Raw genomic sequence first — 19,596 nt, 5'->3', positions numbered from 1 at the left:
GTCATGCTTTCAGGCTTCCCATTTGCACCTGGTTGAGCACTTTGAGAACAGGCTGGTTGACTAGATGGGCCAGTGGTCTGATCCAGCAGGCCCTTATGTTCTCGTTCCTGGTACAACTTGTGAGGTAGAAATATGCAGTCGACAACACATCCAAATGTGATAGTCGAACACATCCTTTACATAGAGAGTGTGAAAAGTTTGCACCTTGGCACCTTTCACTAGGCCTGGGAAAAGGTCTCTGTCTTAGATCCTGTAGATCCACTGCCACATGGTGCTTACAGATTGAGGTTTACTGTGGAATTAGTGCTGCTCATGGATGTAAGTTTGTCACACTGTCTACATGGTTGTCATTAGCCTATTTGCTAAATCTACCCCAGGTAAAAAACCAAAAACAGACTCAATTTCTGTAGTCATAGAAAACAAAAGCAGGATGAAGAATGGATATTCAGCTTTAGTTTAGCCTTTCTGAAGATTACCTGAATGCAGTTCATGGACTTCCAGTGGTCTGCAGACTACAGTTTGACAACTCTTTGCTTTATGTATGCCTGAGTTTCAACTGTATTTCCACTCTGAGCTGCAAAGTTTTGGTTAAGTAGAACACATGCATGTTTTTCTTCAGATTCATAGGAGTGGGAAGCCCAGTTCTAAAACTTCCTTTGTCAAAGGCTACCCACTGGGAATTTTAGACTCTGGACTTAATGGTCTTGGTAGTAAGTAGTGCTCTTTAGATGGCAACATATGCCCATAGGCAGCTGGGCCAGGTTCAAGGCCCTTGTGTCACTGTACAAAGCCTGGGACAACTTGGGTCCAGGATACCTTAAGGACCACCTGAACCCTTAAATCTCAATCTGGTAACAGAGATAAGCGCTGTTAGTTGTCCCTTGTGTTGTAGAGGCCTGACCAGCCTCAACCAGAAGTTGGGCATTTAGTGTTGCTAAATGGTCCCATGCTGTGGAACACTCTTCCAGCAGAGATGTGGCAGGCACCCTCACTTTTGATTTTCAGGTGTCTCTTGAACAGGTGTCTTATTTTTAATATAATGTTGACAGGCTTATGCAGCTTTTAAAACATTCAAATCAAACCTTGTTTAAAGTTCACCACTTTCTTAAGTGGCCCATCATTTTAATGAGTGTTCTGTACTGCTCTTAATGTGTATTTTAAAAATAATAATAATGCCCTTATATTGCTCTACTCCACCCTGATATTTTACGAGAAGGCATGGTTTTATAAATAAATGTGCACATCAGAATGCGCTAAGCCAGCCCTTCTGCTTGGAGGGGTCTTGCTCATTCCGCTGAGCAGGCCCTGAAGTCCTCCTCCTGGTATTGGCAGCCTCAGCAGCCTCGCATCTCCTCCGCCTTGCATCCTGGCCCCTCCTCTCCGTCTGCTCGCCGCACCCAGAGACGTTTCAGCACCGGGGACAGCGGCAGCATCTCCGCCTCCGCCCCGCCCCTCTCTCATCCGCCGGAGCCACCCAGCCCTGGGTGCGTGCGGGGCGGGGGGAGGAGAAGAAGAAGGATCGGAGGAGCCTCGCGAGAGCTGCGGCCGCTGCAGCAGGAGGCGCCGGTGGGCGCTGCGGGTCCGGATCCGGGGAAGACGTTCGGCGGGGCCCGAGGACCGAGGCAGCGAAGCGGTGAGTCCTAAAAGCGGGAGATGGAGAAGGGCGGAGGCCTCTCCCGTTGGACGCCCGGGAAAAGAGGCCTCTTCCTCCCAGTCTGCTGCCCTCCCCGCGCTGTGTTAGCGTGGTGCCTTCGGGGACGTGGGGACGGGGTTTTGCTTATCTTTCCCCGGGGCCGAGCAATGTGGCCTTCAGTGCGATTTCCTTGAGAGGATACGTGCAATGGAGCCTTTCCCCGGCGCGTCTTTCCTCCTCATCCCCCGCACTCCACCCTTGCAAAATAAAAAAATTAAAAAGGGGGGGGGACCGTGGATCAGGGGAGCTGATCCACGGTTCCCTTTTCTCTCCGAACCTTTGCAAGATGCATGCACTGGACCCAGCTCCCTCCCCCAACAGGAGCGCTGTGCAAAAAGGAAAAACGGATTAGAGGCAAAAGACTGTGTAGGTTCCATCCGCAAGCTGTTGACATTGATGGTGCTGGTGGGGAGCGCGGATTCTTGCATTTTGAGGCCTTCCGGTAGATGTGTGTCTGTGGTTAGTGTGCAAACTGTTCTGCTCTATAGGGGTTATATCTGTAAAACGGTAAGTTCCTTCTCTTCCCACCCCTCCTTCAATGAGTGCATGAGTGTGCAAAGATATTCCAACAGAGACAAAATGTGTTTGCAGAGTGACCTCAGCTATGGTATTGTAGAACCAAGGGCTTTGCTGAACTCCATCCAATCAGCATCTTCCCTAAGGCAGTTGTCCTCTTCCACGGTTAACCCTGCACATTCCAAATTTTGTGGGTTACATCTCCACTATGCTATAACCTATTGACTGCCAGTTAACACCACTGGAATAAGCAAGATTTACTTTCAATAGGTAGATAATAGGATGGTGCTGTCAGAGAGTTTAAGGGCAGGTTTGTGTTGGGAGGAGTTATATGCATGTAAGAAAGCCTTAGTAAGTGTGTGTGTGTGGTCTAATGATTTTGGTTGAACATTAGGAGGAACTTCTGGAAGTTGTATAAGATCACCTAGATTCTGTATTATCCAGGGTCACAGCTCAGTGGTAGAGCTTCAGCTTTGCATGCAGAAATTCCCAGGTTCAGCTCCTGGCATCTCCAGGTAGTTCAAGGAGACATCTCTGCCTGAAACCTTGGAGAACCTCTGCCAGTCTCATAGGCAATATGGAGGTGGGTGGACCAATGGTTGACTCAGGGCTCACCCAGACTCCCTTTTGTACTGTGTTTCTAGGCACAGGTCTGGACTTTAAAGCTCGGTGTCCAAGTGGTATTTTTTTTGTCCTGGTGTTTTCCTTGGGAAAATTCACATTTTGGCACTGAGTTGAAGCTAATAGCAATAAAATTTTCTGTGGATTGCCATTTGGTCTGATTCAGTGCTAAAATGTGAGGTTCCCAGGGGAAAGTGTCGGGACAAAAAAACAAATAAACCCTGGTCGGATACAGAGCTTTAAAGCGTGGACCTGTTCCTGGAAAGCACAGTGCAAAAGGAAGTCAGGATGAGCCCTCAGTATAAGGCAGCATCCTACACCATACCTTTAAAGTACATTCAAAGCACGTCTCCTGTCCTCAGGAATCTGGGGATTGTAGTTTAGCCCTCACTGTGCTACAATTCTTAGCACCCTTAACAAACTACAGTTCTCAGGATTCTTTGAGATGTGTGTGCTTTGGATGTGCTTTAAAGGTATGGTGTGTACACAGTCTGTGTTGACCTTCTCTTATGCATCATTTCTCACTTGGAATCTTGGATGCAAATGCATGCAAAGCCAGGGACTTGATACATAATCTCGTCACCTTTATGATGTGGCTGCTCAAGTACGAGGTTAATTTCTTTCAAGCTGATTCTTCAGTTTTGCTAACAGAGGCCTAGGATGTGTGGCTAATCTAAACATATTGTTGTTCAGGCAAGCCTATCCAGATGCTTAGAAATGCTTATGTGAATTTTCATCTGTTTTAGTATTTTAACTTTCTGTTTGTTTATAGTATTATATTTCCCCCCCCTTGATTTTCTTGTTTTTATCTTTTTGTAAACCACTTTGAGACTTGTTTGGTTTCAAGCGGTGTACAAAATTTATAAAATAAATAAATATAAATAACGTTATAACTGTCTAACAGTGTTATTTAGTACAGAGCGGGGGACTTGAACATGCCAGTTAGTACAGGTCAACAAACCTAGGTGCTGCCTTGTGTTGAATCAAGCACTGGCACTTCTAACACAAGGCTTACCTGCACTTACATCTCCTCCGTTCTTTCTAGGCATGGTCTATAGCTCCCATTTCCAAGCAACATTTGGAGGGCACCAGGTTGGGGAAGGTTAGTGTAGGATGATGCTTTCTTTGGGAAAGTCATTCATGTATACCCATTGTCACAAAAATATAAACAATTGATTCCTGGTGACTTCAAAAATTGACTTGAGAATCAATGCGCTTGTAGAAACAAAACAAAAACGGTATTATTTTATAACTAGATTTCATCTTACAGAAGTATGGGAATTTATTTGCATTAGAAAGAGAGACTGTAATAAGCAGAGAGCAACCCTCAGAGAGAGAAACAACCATAAACTCCTTAGGGTAGATGTTCAGGCTCCATTCGTCTGCAAATGGCAGATAATGTTTTGTATGAAGATGGGGCTTCTATTATTTATAAGGTCAAAAGTGTTGGGTCCAACCAATGCTGAAATATCTGCTTAGGTTGGACTGAAGTCCTAAAATATGGACAGGCTCTTCAGTCCAATCCTTTGCATGTTTGCTTGTCCTCCTGAGATGAACGGCAGTTGAGTGTGCATCAATCAGTTTGAAACCCAGCCTAGGGGTATTGCATTTGGAGATTAGGTAGCAGCAGAGTCTGTCTTTCTCAGCTGGAAAATGAAATGCCTTTTCTTATTATTTCTCTGACACAAGGCTACCTGGTGTTCCTTCACATTCCTCAAAATAGGGTCTACTCCCAGTGGTGCAGCTGGCATTTTAGACCCTAGACTTAATGGATTTATGAAGTGTGGGTGTGTGCTCTTTAAGTGGCAACGTGTATTACTTCACTTATTTCAAAATATGATAAACCACTTCTGCATTTGCATCCCCCTCACTTACTGTATTCTGTTGAACAGGCCCTGGATGTGTATCTACCCCAAAGTCCTTCCTTTGTGGCACCACTGAACTTGGTGTGGGGAGAGCATCTCAGGCGAAGTGCCATAGCTTCTTCGTAGGGCATTTAGATGACCTGAGGTTCAATCCCTAGCATCTCCAGATAGGGCCATGAAAGACTCCTGTCTGAAACCCTGGAGAGCCACCATCTGTCAGGATGGACAGTACTGAGTTAGGTGGATCAATGGACTGACTGTTCAATGCAGCTTCCTCTGTTCCAAATCCAGTGACCTGGCTGGAAGCAGAGAGGCTGCTGTCACCTGTAATATGAGAACAGCAGAATTTCTGGGCATTTGCAGATTATTGTCTTACACTTTCGAGTGGTGGCGAATGTATATGGAGGTTTCTATGCTGTAGCTATTGTAGAGCTGGAAGAGGTGCAGAAAACACAACCCAAATGATTAAGATGGCAGAACACGTTTCCAGTTAGGCAAGTTGAGGCTTTCCAGCTTAAAGAGAAAGAATATTAAGTGGAATATGACCATGGTTTACAAAGTTATAAGGTGGTGTGGGGAAAGAGGAGAGAGAAAACTTAACTCTCGTTCCATCACTTCCATAATACAGGGCAGGGCTAAAATGAATGAGTGGAAATTGCAGGGAAGCCAACTTTTGCTAAATTCCATGAGAAACTTCCTTAGGAAAGGGATGTAGCCACCTGCCTTGCATGCAGGAGGTCTCAGGTTCAATCAGTGCCCAGCATCTCTAAGTCAGGCTGGGAAAGATTCCCTACCTGAAACCCTGGAGAGCCACTGCCAGTGTAGACAATACTGAGCTAGATGGACCAGTTGGTCTGACTCACTATAAGGCAGCTTCTTATGGTCAGAGCTGATTTCAGAGTTGGAGGCAGAGGGGCAGGAGACAGTTTTGTTGTCAAGAACCAGACACCCCCTTTACTTAGTGGGATTAGATACACCCACTCAGACAGAACGGACATGTGCACACTCAGAAGATCCGTATGACAAGAGAGTCCCCTGAGTGAGCTCACCCCATCCTTTCTTTAATAACTTGACACAAGGGATGTCTCAACTATTGGGACATCTGTGTAGTTTCCATTCGGTTATGAACCACTTGCCTTGCTTGTGCATCTTGGAACCTTGACTTCTGGACCCTCCGCTTCCTGCTCAGCCTTTACCACTATTAGCCTGAGAAGTTATCTCTTCCTCACTTACAAGTAAGAGTCACTGCCATCCAAGTTTTGGGACAGGATCCTGACACTGATTTGTTATAAGGCAGCTTTCCTATGCAGCCTGTATAACTGTGTCTGAATCATTCACATTTTATGATTCTGAGAATGCCCTTTTGCATAAAGCTTGGTATTTATTCCAGCCTTTCCCAACCTGGTGTCCTCTATATGTTGTTGGATTCCTGTGCCCATCAGTTGCAGCAAGCAGGGCTAATGGTCACAAGGGATGGGTTCTAATAGTGATGCAGGGAAGAAAATTTCACAGTGCTTTATTTTTCCTTGGGAAATATCCCATGTCCTAAGATTATTAGTAACAGTGAATGGATTCTAAGTGAAAACACCTCGTTAGACAAACTTGGCAGTTTCAAAGCTTTGTTTACTAAATATAGTTTGAATAAACATGCTAGATTAGATCATTCCTTCAGGCAGCAGTGAGGAACTTATATCCTATTGGCTTAATTAGTCCCAGCAAAGGTCACAGTTGGGTCCCCCAGGCCTTTTCCCCCCAACTACACTCACCTGCCCTACACCTTACATATGTGATGCCAGGTGTGGGGCAGGTAAATATTTGGCTGCAAATGAGCAATTGGGAACTGACATGTCTTGTTTTGAATTGATTTAACACTTGTATTCCATTTCTTGGTGAGTGGCACTCACTGACAGCACTGATCTGTGAGACCTGCTGGGATTGGCTGCACTAGGGAGTTTCCTACTGGGAACTCTCTGGCACAGCTGATGGGAGTTGCTCTTGGTGCTGCTCAGCACATGAACATTTTTACAACTGAACTGCCAGTTTGTGGAGGAAAAACGTTCATTTGCAAGAGCGTTTTGATACCAATCATCCCTGTAAACTGACATTAAAAGGGCATACCGTAACTGCCAATCAGCTGCTTGGGGGTTACAGCAGGCCTCACTGAATGCCTTCTATCAACCCAAACCAGCTGATTAACATATCTTCAAAGGGGGGCAATCAGTTGGTTATTGAGCCCCTCTAAAGTTGTCACCTAATATGATGATTGGAGGTGATTGACAGGGGTGCAGCCTAATCCATCTGCTAAAGGTGGCCTGGGGATCTGCCCCACTGGTCAGATTCAGTTCCCCACCCCTGCTCAGAATCATTTCCTGCAAACTGAAAATTCCCCTATGCAACTTTGACATTTTTCGGAAAAGCCACATCACTTGGGTTCCAGTTCAAAACATTGGACTGGTATCAGGTTGGGACAGCCTCCCTTGTTGCATTTATGGAACACTCTCCCCAAGAAAGCTTCCCTGGCACTAAATTTAACATCCTTTTGGCACCAAGAGAAGATCTTATTTGCTCTGGCTTTTTTTTTTAAAGCCACTTAATGCTAATTAGGTTTTTGTTTTGGCTTATTGTTTTGTGCCATCTTTAATATGGTTGCCATTAGTTTTTAGTGTTAATTGCAAAGTAGAGTGTGACATTAAAACATTTAAGTAAATAAATGAAATGGAAAAATTAGTTCTTGGAAAGATCTGTAGTTGGTCTTTCATGCTAATCAATGTAATGTATAAGGTCAAATCTGAGAACCAGTTCTGAAAATATTTAGTATGGGATAAGCACCATATAAGTAAATATATTTAGGATTTGCATATTTTGGTTCTCTCATCCCCCTCTCCCCCACCAGTATCTTCCTTTCTTCTGGTGTATATTTTGGAAAGTTGCTGTTTGCTTCGCTGTCTGTTCTCTATACATTCAAACACCTCTTGATGTGTATTCACCAAACTTGGAATGATGGTTCCTGAGATCAAGGGGCAGGGTTTTTGGTGTATGTTTGGATACTATTGAATGCTGTTTTGAATCAGGATAGTGGATCAAACCTTTCAAAATGGCATTGATTTATGTACTTCTTAAGTTATTGTCAACTGTCATGTGGCCTACTGGACGGATCCTCTTCGGAAGAGGACCTGGCACTCCCCAAAGCACATGTTACAGAGGAGAAAGCTGGGCCATTGGGCAGTAAGACAGAGCAGGGCAATCTGGAACCTTTAGGGGTCACAGCACCTCAATTCTTCTGCAAGACACAGAGGCCCCTACACAGAATTGGAGGTTGGGGCTGAGCTGTCACCGTGTCCGTCAACTGATTAGCCATGAAGCTGTTGGGGGTAACCTTCGGCCAGTCTTTAAGCCTAGCTTACCTCACAGGGTTGTGAGAATACAGATAGAAGAAGAAAGTGCTGTGTAACCTCCTTGAGCTGCTTGGAAAAGGACAAGGTAACAGTGTAATCAAATGAAATAATAGGATTGGAAAGAGTATTCAAACCATGGTTTGCAATCCTGGTTTGTGCAAACCTTGTGCAGAAGACTCTAAGCTTAGCATAGGTGTGTCTGTGCACCATACATTTAAAGCACATACAATAGTTCCAACAAAGAATCCTGGGAACTGTAGTTTGTTCAGGAAGTGCTAGGCATTGTGTGGGCAAACTACAGTTCCCAGGATTCTCTGGAGGAAACCACATGCTTTTAAGTATATGGTGTGTATGCAGCTATAGAGTCGCCTGCTCTAAGTCCTTGGGAATGCACCAAACCAATACCTAATCAATGCAAGAAAACAGGGATATAATCCCCTATGAGGAATAATGCATTCTGCTGTATTTTCATCTGGATGTCATAAGGCAGAAGGTTGGATTTTTTGGATATATCCTTCAGAAAACATAAGCCAAAGTCTGGGACTGTAGTGCCACTACAGTCAAGCTGGCTGTCCTCGTAGATCTATTCTGGCTCTTCCTGCCCAGGTCTGTATCTGTGGATTAGAGAGTAGTGTGGGTCAGTGTAGGTCACTCATAGGTTACTCAGGAAGAGCCAGAGGCTAAGTATGTCTGTCCTACATTGTAGAACCTTTTTTAACTTCTCAGGCTAAAGCCGGTTTGTTTAGCAACACAGACTTCTGCTGGACGCTGGCTATGGATGCCTCTAACAGCTTTGCCTGTCGGTTGCTGGTCAGATCTTGTGCATTCCAATTTATCTACTTAGAAAAGGGATTCTAATTGACTGGGATAGAATAGGAAGATGAGCACAATTATTATTGTACCATTAAATGTATATTCCCTCTGCCTATTGCTCCCAAAGGAGCCCAGGGCGGCAAATACATCAAGCTTAAAATAGCTAAGAATGTCTTACTCTTTATACATGGTTTGGAAATAAATGTGGGCTTCCAGGCTTCTATATCTGGTTCCCTGGGAATTCTCTCCATGCCGTACCCCTTAATGGCCCTCCTTTGCCCCCAAGTGTTTTTGCATGGTTGGAATATGTCCTTGGAATACAGTGGTACCTCTGGTTACGTACTTAATTCATTCTGGAGGTCCGTTCTTAACCTGAAACTGTTCTTAACCTGAAGCACCACTTTAGCTAATGGGACCTCTCACTGCCACTGTGCCGCCAGAGCACGATTTCTGTTCTTATCCTGAACCAAAGTTCTTAACCTGAAGCGTTATTTCTGGGTTAGTGGAGTATGTAACCTGAAGCATATGTAACCCGAGGTACCACTGTAATGCCTCTTGTTTGTCTGGAGACTAGAGAGGAGTGTGTGTACGAACTATAAACTTTGCATTCATTTCTCTACCCACTTTTGTCTCTGGCCCTGTCCACCACTGGCCTGTGCCTCTAAGAAGCTTGCCCAAAAGGTAATGTGGCCCTCCGCTGGAAAAAAGTCCCCCACCCCTGATTTACATTGATCTTAAGTTTACTGAGGTGGTCATGCTTTTGTTTTGAGTGGTTCCAAGCCACTGCAAATGTTCCTTTGGATTTTGAGCCAGCAAAGGAAGCAAATTGCACGATTAGGCCTGGTCTATCAGAATAATAGGAATAATTGAATAGGAATAATTTATTATTGGCCAAGTACATTTTCCAACATACAGTACTTGGAATTTGTTTCGGCTACATTGCAGTGTAAACATACAGACACTGTTCCTCTCACAATACAAAGAAGCAAAGAAACCCCACCCATATTTTACCTCCCCTTCAGCTATACAACTACGAATTTAACAATTTAATGGCACAAGGGGAAAAAACTATTCTTGTGCCTGGCCGATTTTGTATATGAAGTCCTGTAGTGACGTCCAGATGGAAGTAAATCAAGCAGATGATGACTGGGATGTAAAGGATCTGCTACAATTCTCTCTGCTCTCTTCCTAACTCGGGTAGGAAAGTGGAAAGACTTGCATGTCAAGGACATGTTTATCCCTAGTCTCTTCCTTTAACATCGTATCTGTTGTCATTGAAGTCTTGGGAGCACACACAAGTCATAAAGTTAGCCTAGTACTTGATTGTTTCTCTCAAACAAGCAGTAAGTGCCTGACTCCAACCAGATACAAATAAGTCCAGTGTCACCTGGTGGCAAAACTATATAATGACGGTATCCACATAACTGTTCCCTGATTTCTTTCAGCTTTATTGGTGGTGTGACAAGTTCTTCTGTCTATCTGTGGAATAAAGACTGGGCGACATCATGGGAGGTAAGATGACAGTAAGATTTTCTTGCAAACTAAAGCTTTCATTGTGTGAGGAATTGATGCTCTGAGCAAGGCCTGATTCTATCAACACTTTTTATCCTGGGACAGTAGTTTGTATATTCTCATGTTCAACCTGAACTGGGAGGCTGAAGTGAGTCAACACTTGATGACAAGATCAGTATTCCTGAGATGCCTGTGTTTGACACAGTGACAACTTTTGATGGACAGAGCTCCCAGGTTCATAGAAATTCACAGCAACAAGTGGGACCAGTCTAGAAATGCCTGTCTGTTACTTCACAGAAATCTCCAATTACAACTTCTTGTACCCATCAAAGGTATCTGGACTTTGAAAAGAATAAGTAGTGGAGATTATTGGCCCCATATGAATGCAAACCATCCTAGTATTCCACTAGGATTGTCCAATTTTGCTAAATAATCAATGAAGCCTGACCAAATGGAGCAAAATTTGCCTTTTAAAATTTGTCTTCCAAATACCGGTAATCGTACTTAAGTGATAATCTTCTCTGAAATTGCCAGTACCAAGAGCTTTTCATACTAAGTCTCTATAGAGAGGCTCTTCAGATATTACCAGTATTTAGAGATTAATAGTCTCGCAGCCATTAAAAAGCCAACTTTTATTTGTTCTGGTTGCCCCCAATACTTAGCAGTGTCAGGTAGGGCTCTGGTAACAAGTTTCGTGCTCTTCTGTGGTTAATTTCAGGAAACACAGATTTTGTTGCAGTCTTGAATCCTGTTGTTCAAGGCAGCCATCTGGCCATGCGTTCTTTCAGGATATTAAATTTCCTTCTTCCTTTGCCCCACCACAACAGTCAGCCAACATTCCATTCCCACAGAGCATGCTTGTGGGACTCTTCCCCCAGTTTTTTTCTTTTCTTGTAGATTTGTGTGTGTGTTTGTACTTCCACACACCTTGGGGTTCCACTGAGTCTGCTGATGCCTCTCTCTTGTGTGTAGATGGTGCTGTTCTGACTGCCCAAGAGTCCATACTCAGAGAAGGAGATTGCCATGAGTATATGCCAGGGTAGCCAATGTTGTCCGTTTCCATTGTTGTTGACTTCCCATCATCCCTGGCCATTGATCATGTTGGCTGGGGCTGATGGGAGCTGGAGGCCAAGAACATCTGGAGGATGCTACATTGGCTGTCACTGATATATAGGATGGGCTATGGCAGAAGCCCTTCACAATTCCTCAGTGATGTAGAATTACAGTAGGGGACCACTTGCAAAAGGGCTTTCAAACAGCCCTGTCCTGAACCTTGCTTCAGGAGCAGGAAGCAGTTTCCATTGAAAATGCTGTTAAAATGGCCAAGGAAGATATATCCATATTAGCTAGTGTTTCATTGGAAATCACTTCCTCCTCCTTCCTCCATTTGTGGTCAGTGGAAGCATGCCTTGCTCCAGCAAAGGAACCACCAGGAGTTCATTTTCAGCTCCCAATTGTTCATTTGAAGCCATAATATGAATACCAGCCCCACACCTAACATCACCTATAATGCCAGGTGTGTGTGGGAAAGGCTACAGGGGGTGTAGCCTGTGAGCCAGAGGTTCCCCACCCTTGATGTAGACAGAAATCAGCTCAGTTATACACTGTGGATTTTGATTGCATAAGGAAGTGCTGCATGTAGCCAAAGCTTCCAGACTTCTTAACGTACTCATCATTGAAATGCTAGTGGTTCCTTTTCTGTGTGTCAGCCTCCCTTGACCTGAAAGTCACCCAAATGAGCCTTTTATATTATTGTGGCTGTTATCAGTCCCACGAACCCAAGAGCCCCGAAAGGGAGAAACAGTTCCTCTCGGTGTACATAGTTCCATAGACCTCTATCATCTCTCTGCCCTCTCTACCCTCTAATCAATATGTTATGCTGTTGATCATAAATTTATTTTCTTGGAAGTTAAGCCAAGTCTACTATTAGGCAGAAATGGGCTGTTGACTCAGACTTATGATATCATGAACAGGTGGTACATTGTCATTCATTTAATTTATTATTGGATTTTTACTGCTGGGAGGTGATGGCATGAAACAGTGCCATTTAGATTTTATATCTAAAGTGTTCAATTGTCTTGGGCAGGCCCTTCTTAGGCATAAATTCTATTTCCACAGGTTCGCCTCCAGGCAAATGTTCTTAGGATTGCATATTGAACTGCTCCTGTTCACATTAAGCAAATTGTCACAAATAAGATGCACAACTCATTGTCTGGGGATTCTGAATAATTAATTTAGTCATTGCAACCAATAGCAGTTTGTTAGAATGTCCTCTTCTCTCTGCTCCCCCACAGTCTGGGGCATCCGCTTCTGTGTTATCTTTGTCACAGAACAGGTGCATAGGAGGTTGCTAATTTTATCTGTATGTAAAGTGTGCATTGGGGATGGGGGACAGACCAAAAGACAAGTATTTAAATTATTAATGGAACTGTCCTTGGGAGCAGAATGGGGAGTTCTTTTTAAAAAATGCAGTCATTTCTGATCTGAACCACATTTCAAACTACTGTACATTTTCACTCACATTCTCATGGACAAAGTAAGTTCAGAGGATGTACAATATGGCTAGTTGAAAGTTGCAATGCTGTAATGATCAAGAGTGTCAGCTGTACACCAGGAAGTGCCCCAGTCTGAATATACAAAATCAAGGCAAGCTGTTGTATCTCTGCTTTTTGCTTATAACAGGGGTTGGGAACTTGGCACTCTATATACCTGTATTGTTGGACTCCAACAGCTATTGTGCCCAGCATGGTCAGTGGCCAAGGACCATGGGAACGCTAGTTCAGCAACATATGGAAGCCACAGAATGCCCATCCCTTGCTATTTTCACAGTAGGGTTGTTACGAGGGTGGCAGAGATATTTGCTGGGTTCAGACATAATGGCAATGCCGTAGTTTGTTTTTGCTAAGCCATTGTTGTTTAATATGGTTAGTGCAAGCCATGGTTTTGTGCCTAGCTTTTGTATACAATCATTGTGTACAAAAGTGTTGAACCATTCGGAAAAGGCCCTGCTTAAATATTGAATGACTATACTACTTGTGGGGAGGGAAATGGAAAGGAAACAAATTGCCTTCTGTTTTTCTTGCAGAAAGAATCAACAATTTCCCTCCTCTCCCTCGTTTCATCCCATTGAAACCGTGCTTTTACCAGGATTTTGATGAGGAAATCCCACCCCTACACCGAACCACAGTCAAACGTCTTTACTACCTCTGGATGTGTAAGTTGTGGAGGTTGAAGGGTTAAAAGGGCAAGCCAGCATTCTAGTGGGTGTAAGTGGGGAAGCATGGACTAGAAGCAGTAAGGGACCCACTCTTTCATTTCCCTTTCCACAAATCTGAATTTAAAATTTTAATTTATTTTCAATATTGATAGATATTTTTTTTGCTAGAGAGGCAAAATTAGGCTCACAATGTGGAATGTGGGGCTCCTGGCAGATATGAGCTGCCAATCTCAGCCTTGGGGGACCTCCAACAGATATACCCTGAAAGACCCTGGATATCGAAGGCATCAGGTAGTCCTAAAGGCATCCTGGACTCAAGCTGTTAAAGGTTTTGTAAATTAAGACAAGAACTTGACCTTGGCTTGGTAACATATGGGCAGTCTGCAAGATTTTAAGCACTGGAGTGATGTGGTGTCAATATTCTGTCTGCCGTTTTGTTTTCTAATTGCTATTTAAGGAACATCAGACATTAAAAACTTCCCTAAACAGGGCTGCCTTCAGATGTCTTCTAAAAGTCAGATAGTTGTTTATTTCCTTGACATCTGATGGGAGGGCGTTCCACAAGGTGGGGGCCACTACCGAGAAGGCCCTCTGCTTGGTTCCCTGTAACCTCACTTCTCGCAGTGAGGAAACTGCCAGAAGGCCCTCAGAGCTGGACCTCAGTGTCCGGGCTGAACGATGGGGGTGGAGACGCTCCTTCAGGTATACTGGGCCAAGGCAACAACTTTTTTGTCTGGATTTACACCTTTTGAAGTATGGCAATCCTAGGTTATTATTTGTGGAACCAAGTCCAGAGGTAGAGTCTTAATTCTTCAGATCTGGACAAAAGGTTTTGGCCAGCGTGGAACAGTTTTCCAGTCCCAGCCTTCATCTGTGCTCTTGGTTTCTGTTTTCTTTAAGGGCCAACTCAGTCGTCAGTGTAGTCTCAAAATATTTAATAAAAACAATTTAAAACAAAACAAAACAACAACAACAGTGTAGACCGTTGTTGACTGTCAAGAGGGTAGATTTATTTGGTTCCCTTTTTTTGTTTTTCTACTCCTTTGTCTCTCTCCCTTGCCTTTCCCGAAGGGAATGTGAGAAGCCCAACTAGGGGCATTTCCAGACAATGTGTGTTTCTAGAGCATTCACACTGATTTGTTTGTAGGGAGGCTAGGTTCCAATCATTTTGGAGAAGTGGGTTTGTTGGGCAAGGCCTCTAACTCAGCTTTAATTGTGTAACCCAAATTTGCCAGCATGTGATTCAATCATACCTGAAAATAGCTATGGTCTGGAAACACCCTTGGAAAATCGTGGAGGTGGCACTTACTATTCTTCGTTGAAGCCCTGAACTCATTTATCTTCTCCACTCTCAGCTTGTCCAGCTCTTGCTGTGTGATCTGCTACTTTTGCTCCTCTCTCTGTGTGTCTCTTTCGATAAATGTGTTTGCAGTGAATAGCATCACCTTGGCAGTGAATCTGATTGGTTGCCTTGCATGGATGATCGGAGGTGGTGGAGCAGTTAACTTTGGACTGGCAATTCTCTGGCTCATTCTCTTTACGCCTTGCTCCTATGTCTGCTGGTTTAGACCCATTTACAAAGCCTTCAAGTAAGTGATAGGCACAGCTTCTCTCTCTGTCTCTCTCTCATTCTCCAGCCCCACCCCAGTGTGCTCCTCAGTTCTTTTGGCTAGGTCCTACTGCACAGATGGGGAATCCATGGCTTCCACTTGCTGCTGGACTCTCAAATCCTGATCAACAGCTAGCCTGATCAACAGTGTGGGATGATGGGCATTATAGTCCGGCAACATCTGGAAGGCCACAGGTTTCCCACCCCTTTGCTACTGCGTTCAGTAGCCCCTCCATATCCACCCATTTCTTAGTTGCTGTTTTATTCTCCTGTGCACAGATGTTCTAACCCATGGTGGTCTCCAGCTCCTACCACACATTCCTGCTTCTGTAGTTCTCACCTGCAAATCACATCACCCTTCCTTCTCTTATCCATCCTTGCCACCGCCCATGACTTTAAGCCATGTGTCTGATCACTATCACTATAAGGAAAGGCAGTGTGGCAGTATGTCTTCTCTGTTTCCAAGCAGTCCTAGTCATCTTCAGTGTGTGTTCGATGTTCTTAGGCATGCAGAAATGGGGAAAAGCTTTTTTAAAATTAGCACTGCAAATTAATGCTAGCTTGGTCATCCTTTCTGTGTTCACCCATCAATAAATAGCTGCTTTCCCTGTCCTGTCTTTTCCTGGAGGCTGCTTGCATCCTAGCTGGGTCATCTTGTTTGGTGACAGGTCTTTTTTCAAAGTACGGGAGAGCACTCTTCTCTTTCCTTTTGAGTCTTGACTGCTGGTGGGAGACCTGCCTAGTGGTTGGACTGGTTGTCAGTAACAGCAGTGGAGAAGGCAACAATGATGGGCTCTTTTCTTTTGTAGGACAGACAGCTCCTTCAGCTTCATGGCTTTCTTCTTCACCTTCATGGCTCAGCTGGTGATCAGCATCATCCAGGCAGTCGGGATCCCTGGCTGGGGAGTCTGGTAAGCTGGACATCTGAAGTGTTGACAAGAGCAGACACCCACTTAAAATAAATATTTAGGCAATTAACTGTATGGCCTCGTTCAGGGATAGGGAACTGCCATGTGATCTCGTTAGCTGGAGATGCCAGGGATTGAACCCTGGACCTTCTGCATGCAATGCAGGCTCTCTGCCACTGCACTATGACCTTTCTCCAGGTTATGGCTCAAAGGAGTGGTAGCAGCATCATAGCTTCCTCACAATGTTTCCTCCCACTCTCGTCGTTTCTCTGCAGTGGCTGGATTGCAGCAATATCTTTCTTTGGGACGAATGTGGGGTCGGCTGTCGTGATGCTCATCCCCACCATCATGTTCACAGCCATGTCCGTCTTCTCCTTCATTGCCCTCAGTATGGTAAGATGTGGGAAAGGTTTCACATGGGGATGCTACATAGATATATCTCACACTCTATTGGCTGAGAATGCCCAGGAGACTCCTGCTGGCTGTTCCTTCTGTTTCCAAGGGCCAGAGTTGACATGACTGCGTTTGCACAAGTGACGTGCAATGTGCATGGATTTTGATTGGTATATATCAGTCACCAAGAAGCTGCTTCTTACATTTTTTTTCTGTGTGCACCTCACACCTATATATTTAATGTGTGCCTTAGAAGTATCTGTCCATGTACTTTGAGAATCTTGGGCAGCCACCAGCAAGAGCTTGGGGTCACTCAGTGCTGGAAGATTTAGGACAGATAAAAGAAATAACTTCTTCACATGGTACACAGTTAAATTATGGATGACCACCAACTTGGATTAAAAGAGTATTGTACAATTTCATGGAGAATAAAGGCTTAGTTACTTGGATTCAGAAGTGCGGAGAGTGCTGTTGCACTCAGGTCCTGCTTGCAGGCTTCCCATGGGTGTCTGGTGAAAGCAGGATGCTGAACTAGATGGGCCCTTGGCCTGATCCAGCAGAGCTCTTCTGATGTTAGATGGCTACGTGGTTTTCCCAAGAAACAATCGTGAGCTTGGCTCCTTTGTTTGTCCTTCCAAGGCTAAACTGAAAAAGGTGATGAACGACCCTGTTTTACATTCCTCCATTCCAGGTCCATAAATTTTACCGAGGAAGTGGTGGGAGTATCAGCAAAGCGCAAGAGGAGTGGACGACGGGAGCCTGGAAGAACCCCCACGTGCAGCAGGCAGCTCAGAACGTGGCGGTTGGTGCTGCCCAGGGAGCCATGATGCCACATGAGACGCAGTATTCGGCCACTCCTAACTACAACTACCCCAATGACATGTGAGGTGCGACCTTCCCCACCCAACTAGAACTTCCCGAGTGAGATGTGAACCTGAAGGGTTTGTGACTTGAAGTGGGCAGGAAGAACTGGAGGAGAGCGTGTGTGTTTCTCTGTGTATGTAAATTTCACTGTATAGGAGGGTTGGCGCAGGGCTGGCTGTATAAAAGCCTCCTTGATGGGATGGAGGCATGTCAAAATCCTTATTCTTCCTCCACCCTTTGACTTTGTTCTAGGATAATTGTCCTTGGAGATAATTTGTTCTCTCTCTCTCTCTCCCCTCCCCCCAATCTGAAGAAGCTGTTGCGTTGACATGCAGGACTATTGTGTCGTGCTGTAGTGACTGTACATGTGTGTGCTGGTCTCCCTCCCCCTTTTGTGAAACAATGTACAGTGGTGGTTTTTAAATTTTACTGTGGTGGTAGATGATATTATAGCTGCATCAGCCGGGGTGAGTGTGGAGAGCCCAAATATTCAAGAGCTATTAAAGGGACACTCTGGGGGTTTCATGGATAACCCAGTTCACAACAGCTGCCTGTTGCAAGAACTTTGTTGGGTTCATTCTGTCCCAGCTATTTGCAACTTATACAGCATAGAACAGGGGAAGGGAGCCTGTGACCCTTTGGGTGTTATGGTCTCCAACTCCCATCAGCCCCGGCCAGCATGGTCAGAGATGATGGGGGTAGTATCCAACAACACCTGGGGGGGCTGCATGTTTCTGATGTAGGGCATTGCTGGCTTAATAGCATTTAAACCCTGCTCTTTTTCACACACTCTCTCCACTCTCAAAACCAGAGCTCAACCCTTTCATTCCATGCTGATCCACCAGAGGTTACCGCTTACCTTAACGTGCGGTTTTATAAACAAGTCCATTTACTCTTCCGATGTATCGATAGTAAGGCAGTGCTAGTGTGTGGCTTAAAAAACAAAGTTGTGAGCAGTGCTGTAGAGCTGCCCTGTTTGAACTGGAGCAGACCCCTGTGTTCAGTGTGAAATTTACCCCATTCCAAACATGCCCCCAACCCCAGAAGCCCCATACATAGAATCATAGAGAGGATCTTGTTCTCTTCTGGACAAGCTTTCGAGAGCTATGTGCTGGTGGTGTGCAGGTCCAGAGGCAAAACCAGGTGGAGCTAGGAACGCCTGTGTTACCTTTGTGCAGCAGGCTACTTTCTCTCTGCCTTCCATCTAGACAAGCAAGGGGTGTTATCGGAGTTCAAGACACATTCCAGCCAGGCAAAAGCATGAAGTGTGTGTGTGTGTGTGTGTGTGTGTGTGTGTAAGTAACAGGGTCAAGTGAGGGGTGTTGCCTGGGGGAAGGGCCAAAAGGCCTAATGTTCCCCACCCCTGTTGTGTGGGCCATATAGTTCAAGCCACTGCTTGATGCCAGAAGCTCAGATGTAGAGCATCACCAACTGGTGGTTGTTCAACTTGTGCTCGAAGACCTCTGGTCAGCGAGAGCCTCCCCCCAACCAGGCAATTGGTTCCATGACCTCATAATTTTCACCTATAAAGGGGTGAGAAGCAGTACTTCTCACAATACATAGTCAACAACCCACATTTCTCTGCTTTGCAGAAGAGAATATGGCCCAAAATTGGCTATAGAGCTTCATATGACATTGGAGCTGGGCTGGGGGAATGGTGACCTTCCAGATGTTGCTAGACTCCAACTCATCATCATTTACATTGGCCATGCTGGCTGGGACTGATGGGAGTCCCAACACCATCCCAAACGCCACAGGTTTGCTTGGCTCTGATTTAGCGGGGTTGCCTTGATCACAGTCCATGTAGCTGCCATGCAGTTTGGCGGTCATTTGGACAAGTCACAGTCGCCCCAGTTAATCAAATGGCAGGTGCCCTTGCCTGATACTCCTGTTGTCCACTACCCAGGCCAAGAATGGTGACCACTATAGCTGCTGGCTGGAGCCCCACAGCAGGAAGTAGGCTGCATTGTACCTGTCTGCATGCTCTCTTTTCCCTTTTCCTGGGGAAGGGCTGTAGATCAGTGGTAAAGCACATACTTTGTGTGCAGAAGGTCCCCGGTTCAATCCCCAGCATCTCCCAGTAGGGCTGGAAATGTCTACTGCCTGAAATCTTGGCGAGCTGCTGCCCGTCGGTGTGTTATTGTTATTGTTATTATTTATTAAATTTGTATACCGCACTTCATCTGTAGA

General features: G+C 45.0%; 1 protein-coding gene across 1 annotated transcript; it reads left to right on the top strand.

Moving 5' to 3' along the window:
• The first annotated feature begins 1,405 nt into the window (after positions 1 to 1,405).
• On the top strand, positions 1,406 to 17,835 carry SCAMP5 (secretory carrier membrane protein 5). The gene is made up of 7 exons (XM_033167027.1): positions 1,406 to 1,633; positions 10,349 to 10,415; positions 13,501 to 13,629; positions 15,065 to 15,221; positions 16,051 to 16,152; positions 16,425 to 16,542; positions 17,234 to 17,835. Exons 2-7 carry the CDS (start codon positions 10,409 to 10,411, stop codon positions 17,426 to 17,428), a joined length of 708 nt encoding a protein of 235 aa, XP_033022918.1. The 5' UTR covers positions 1,406 to 1,633; positions 10,349 to 10,408; the 3' UTR covers positions 17,429 to 17,835.
• The last annotated feature ends 1,761 nt before the right edge of the window (positions 17,836 to 19,596 follow it).

Source organism: Lacerta agilis, chromosome 13, assembly GCF_009819535.1.
Source record: "Lacerta agilis isolate rLacAgi1 chromosome 13, rLacAgi1.pri, whole genome shotgun sequence".
NCBI classification, from domain to species: Eukaryota; Metazoa; Chordata; class Lepidosauria; order Squamata; family Lacertidae; genus Lacerta; species Lacerta agilis.
The sequence above is the reverse complement of the archived record's forward strand: the minus strand, read 5'-3'. Positions and strand labels throughout refer to the sequence as shown.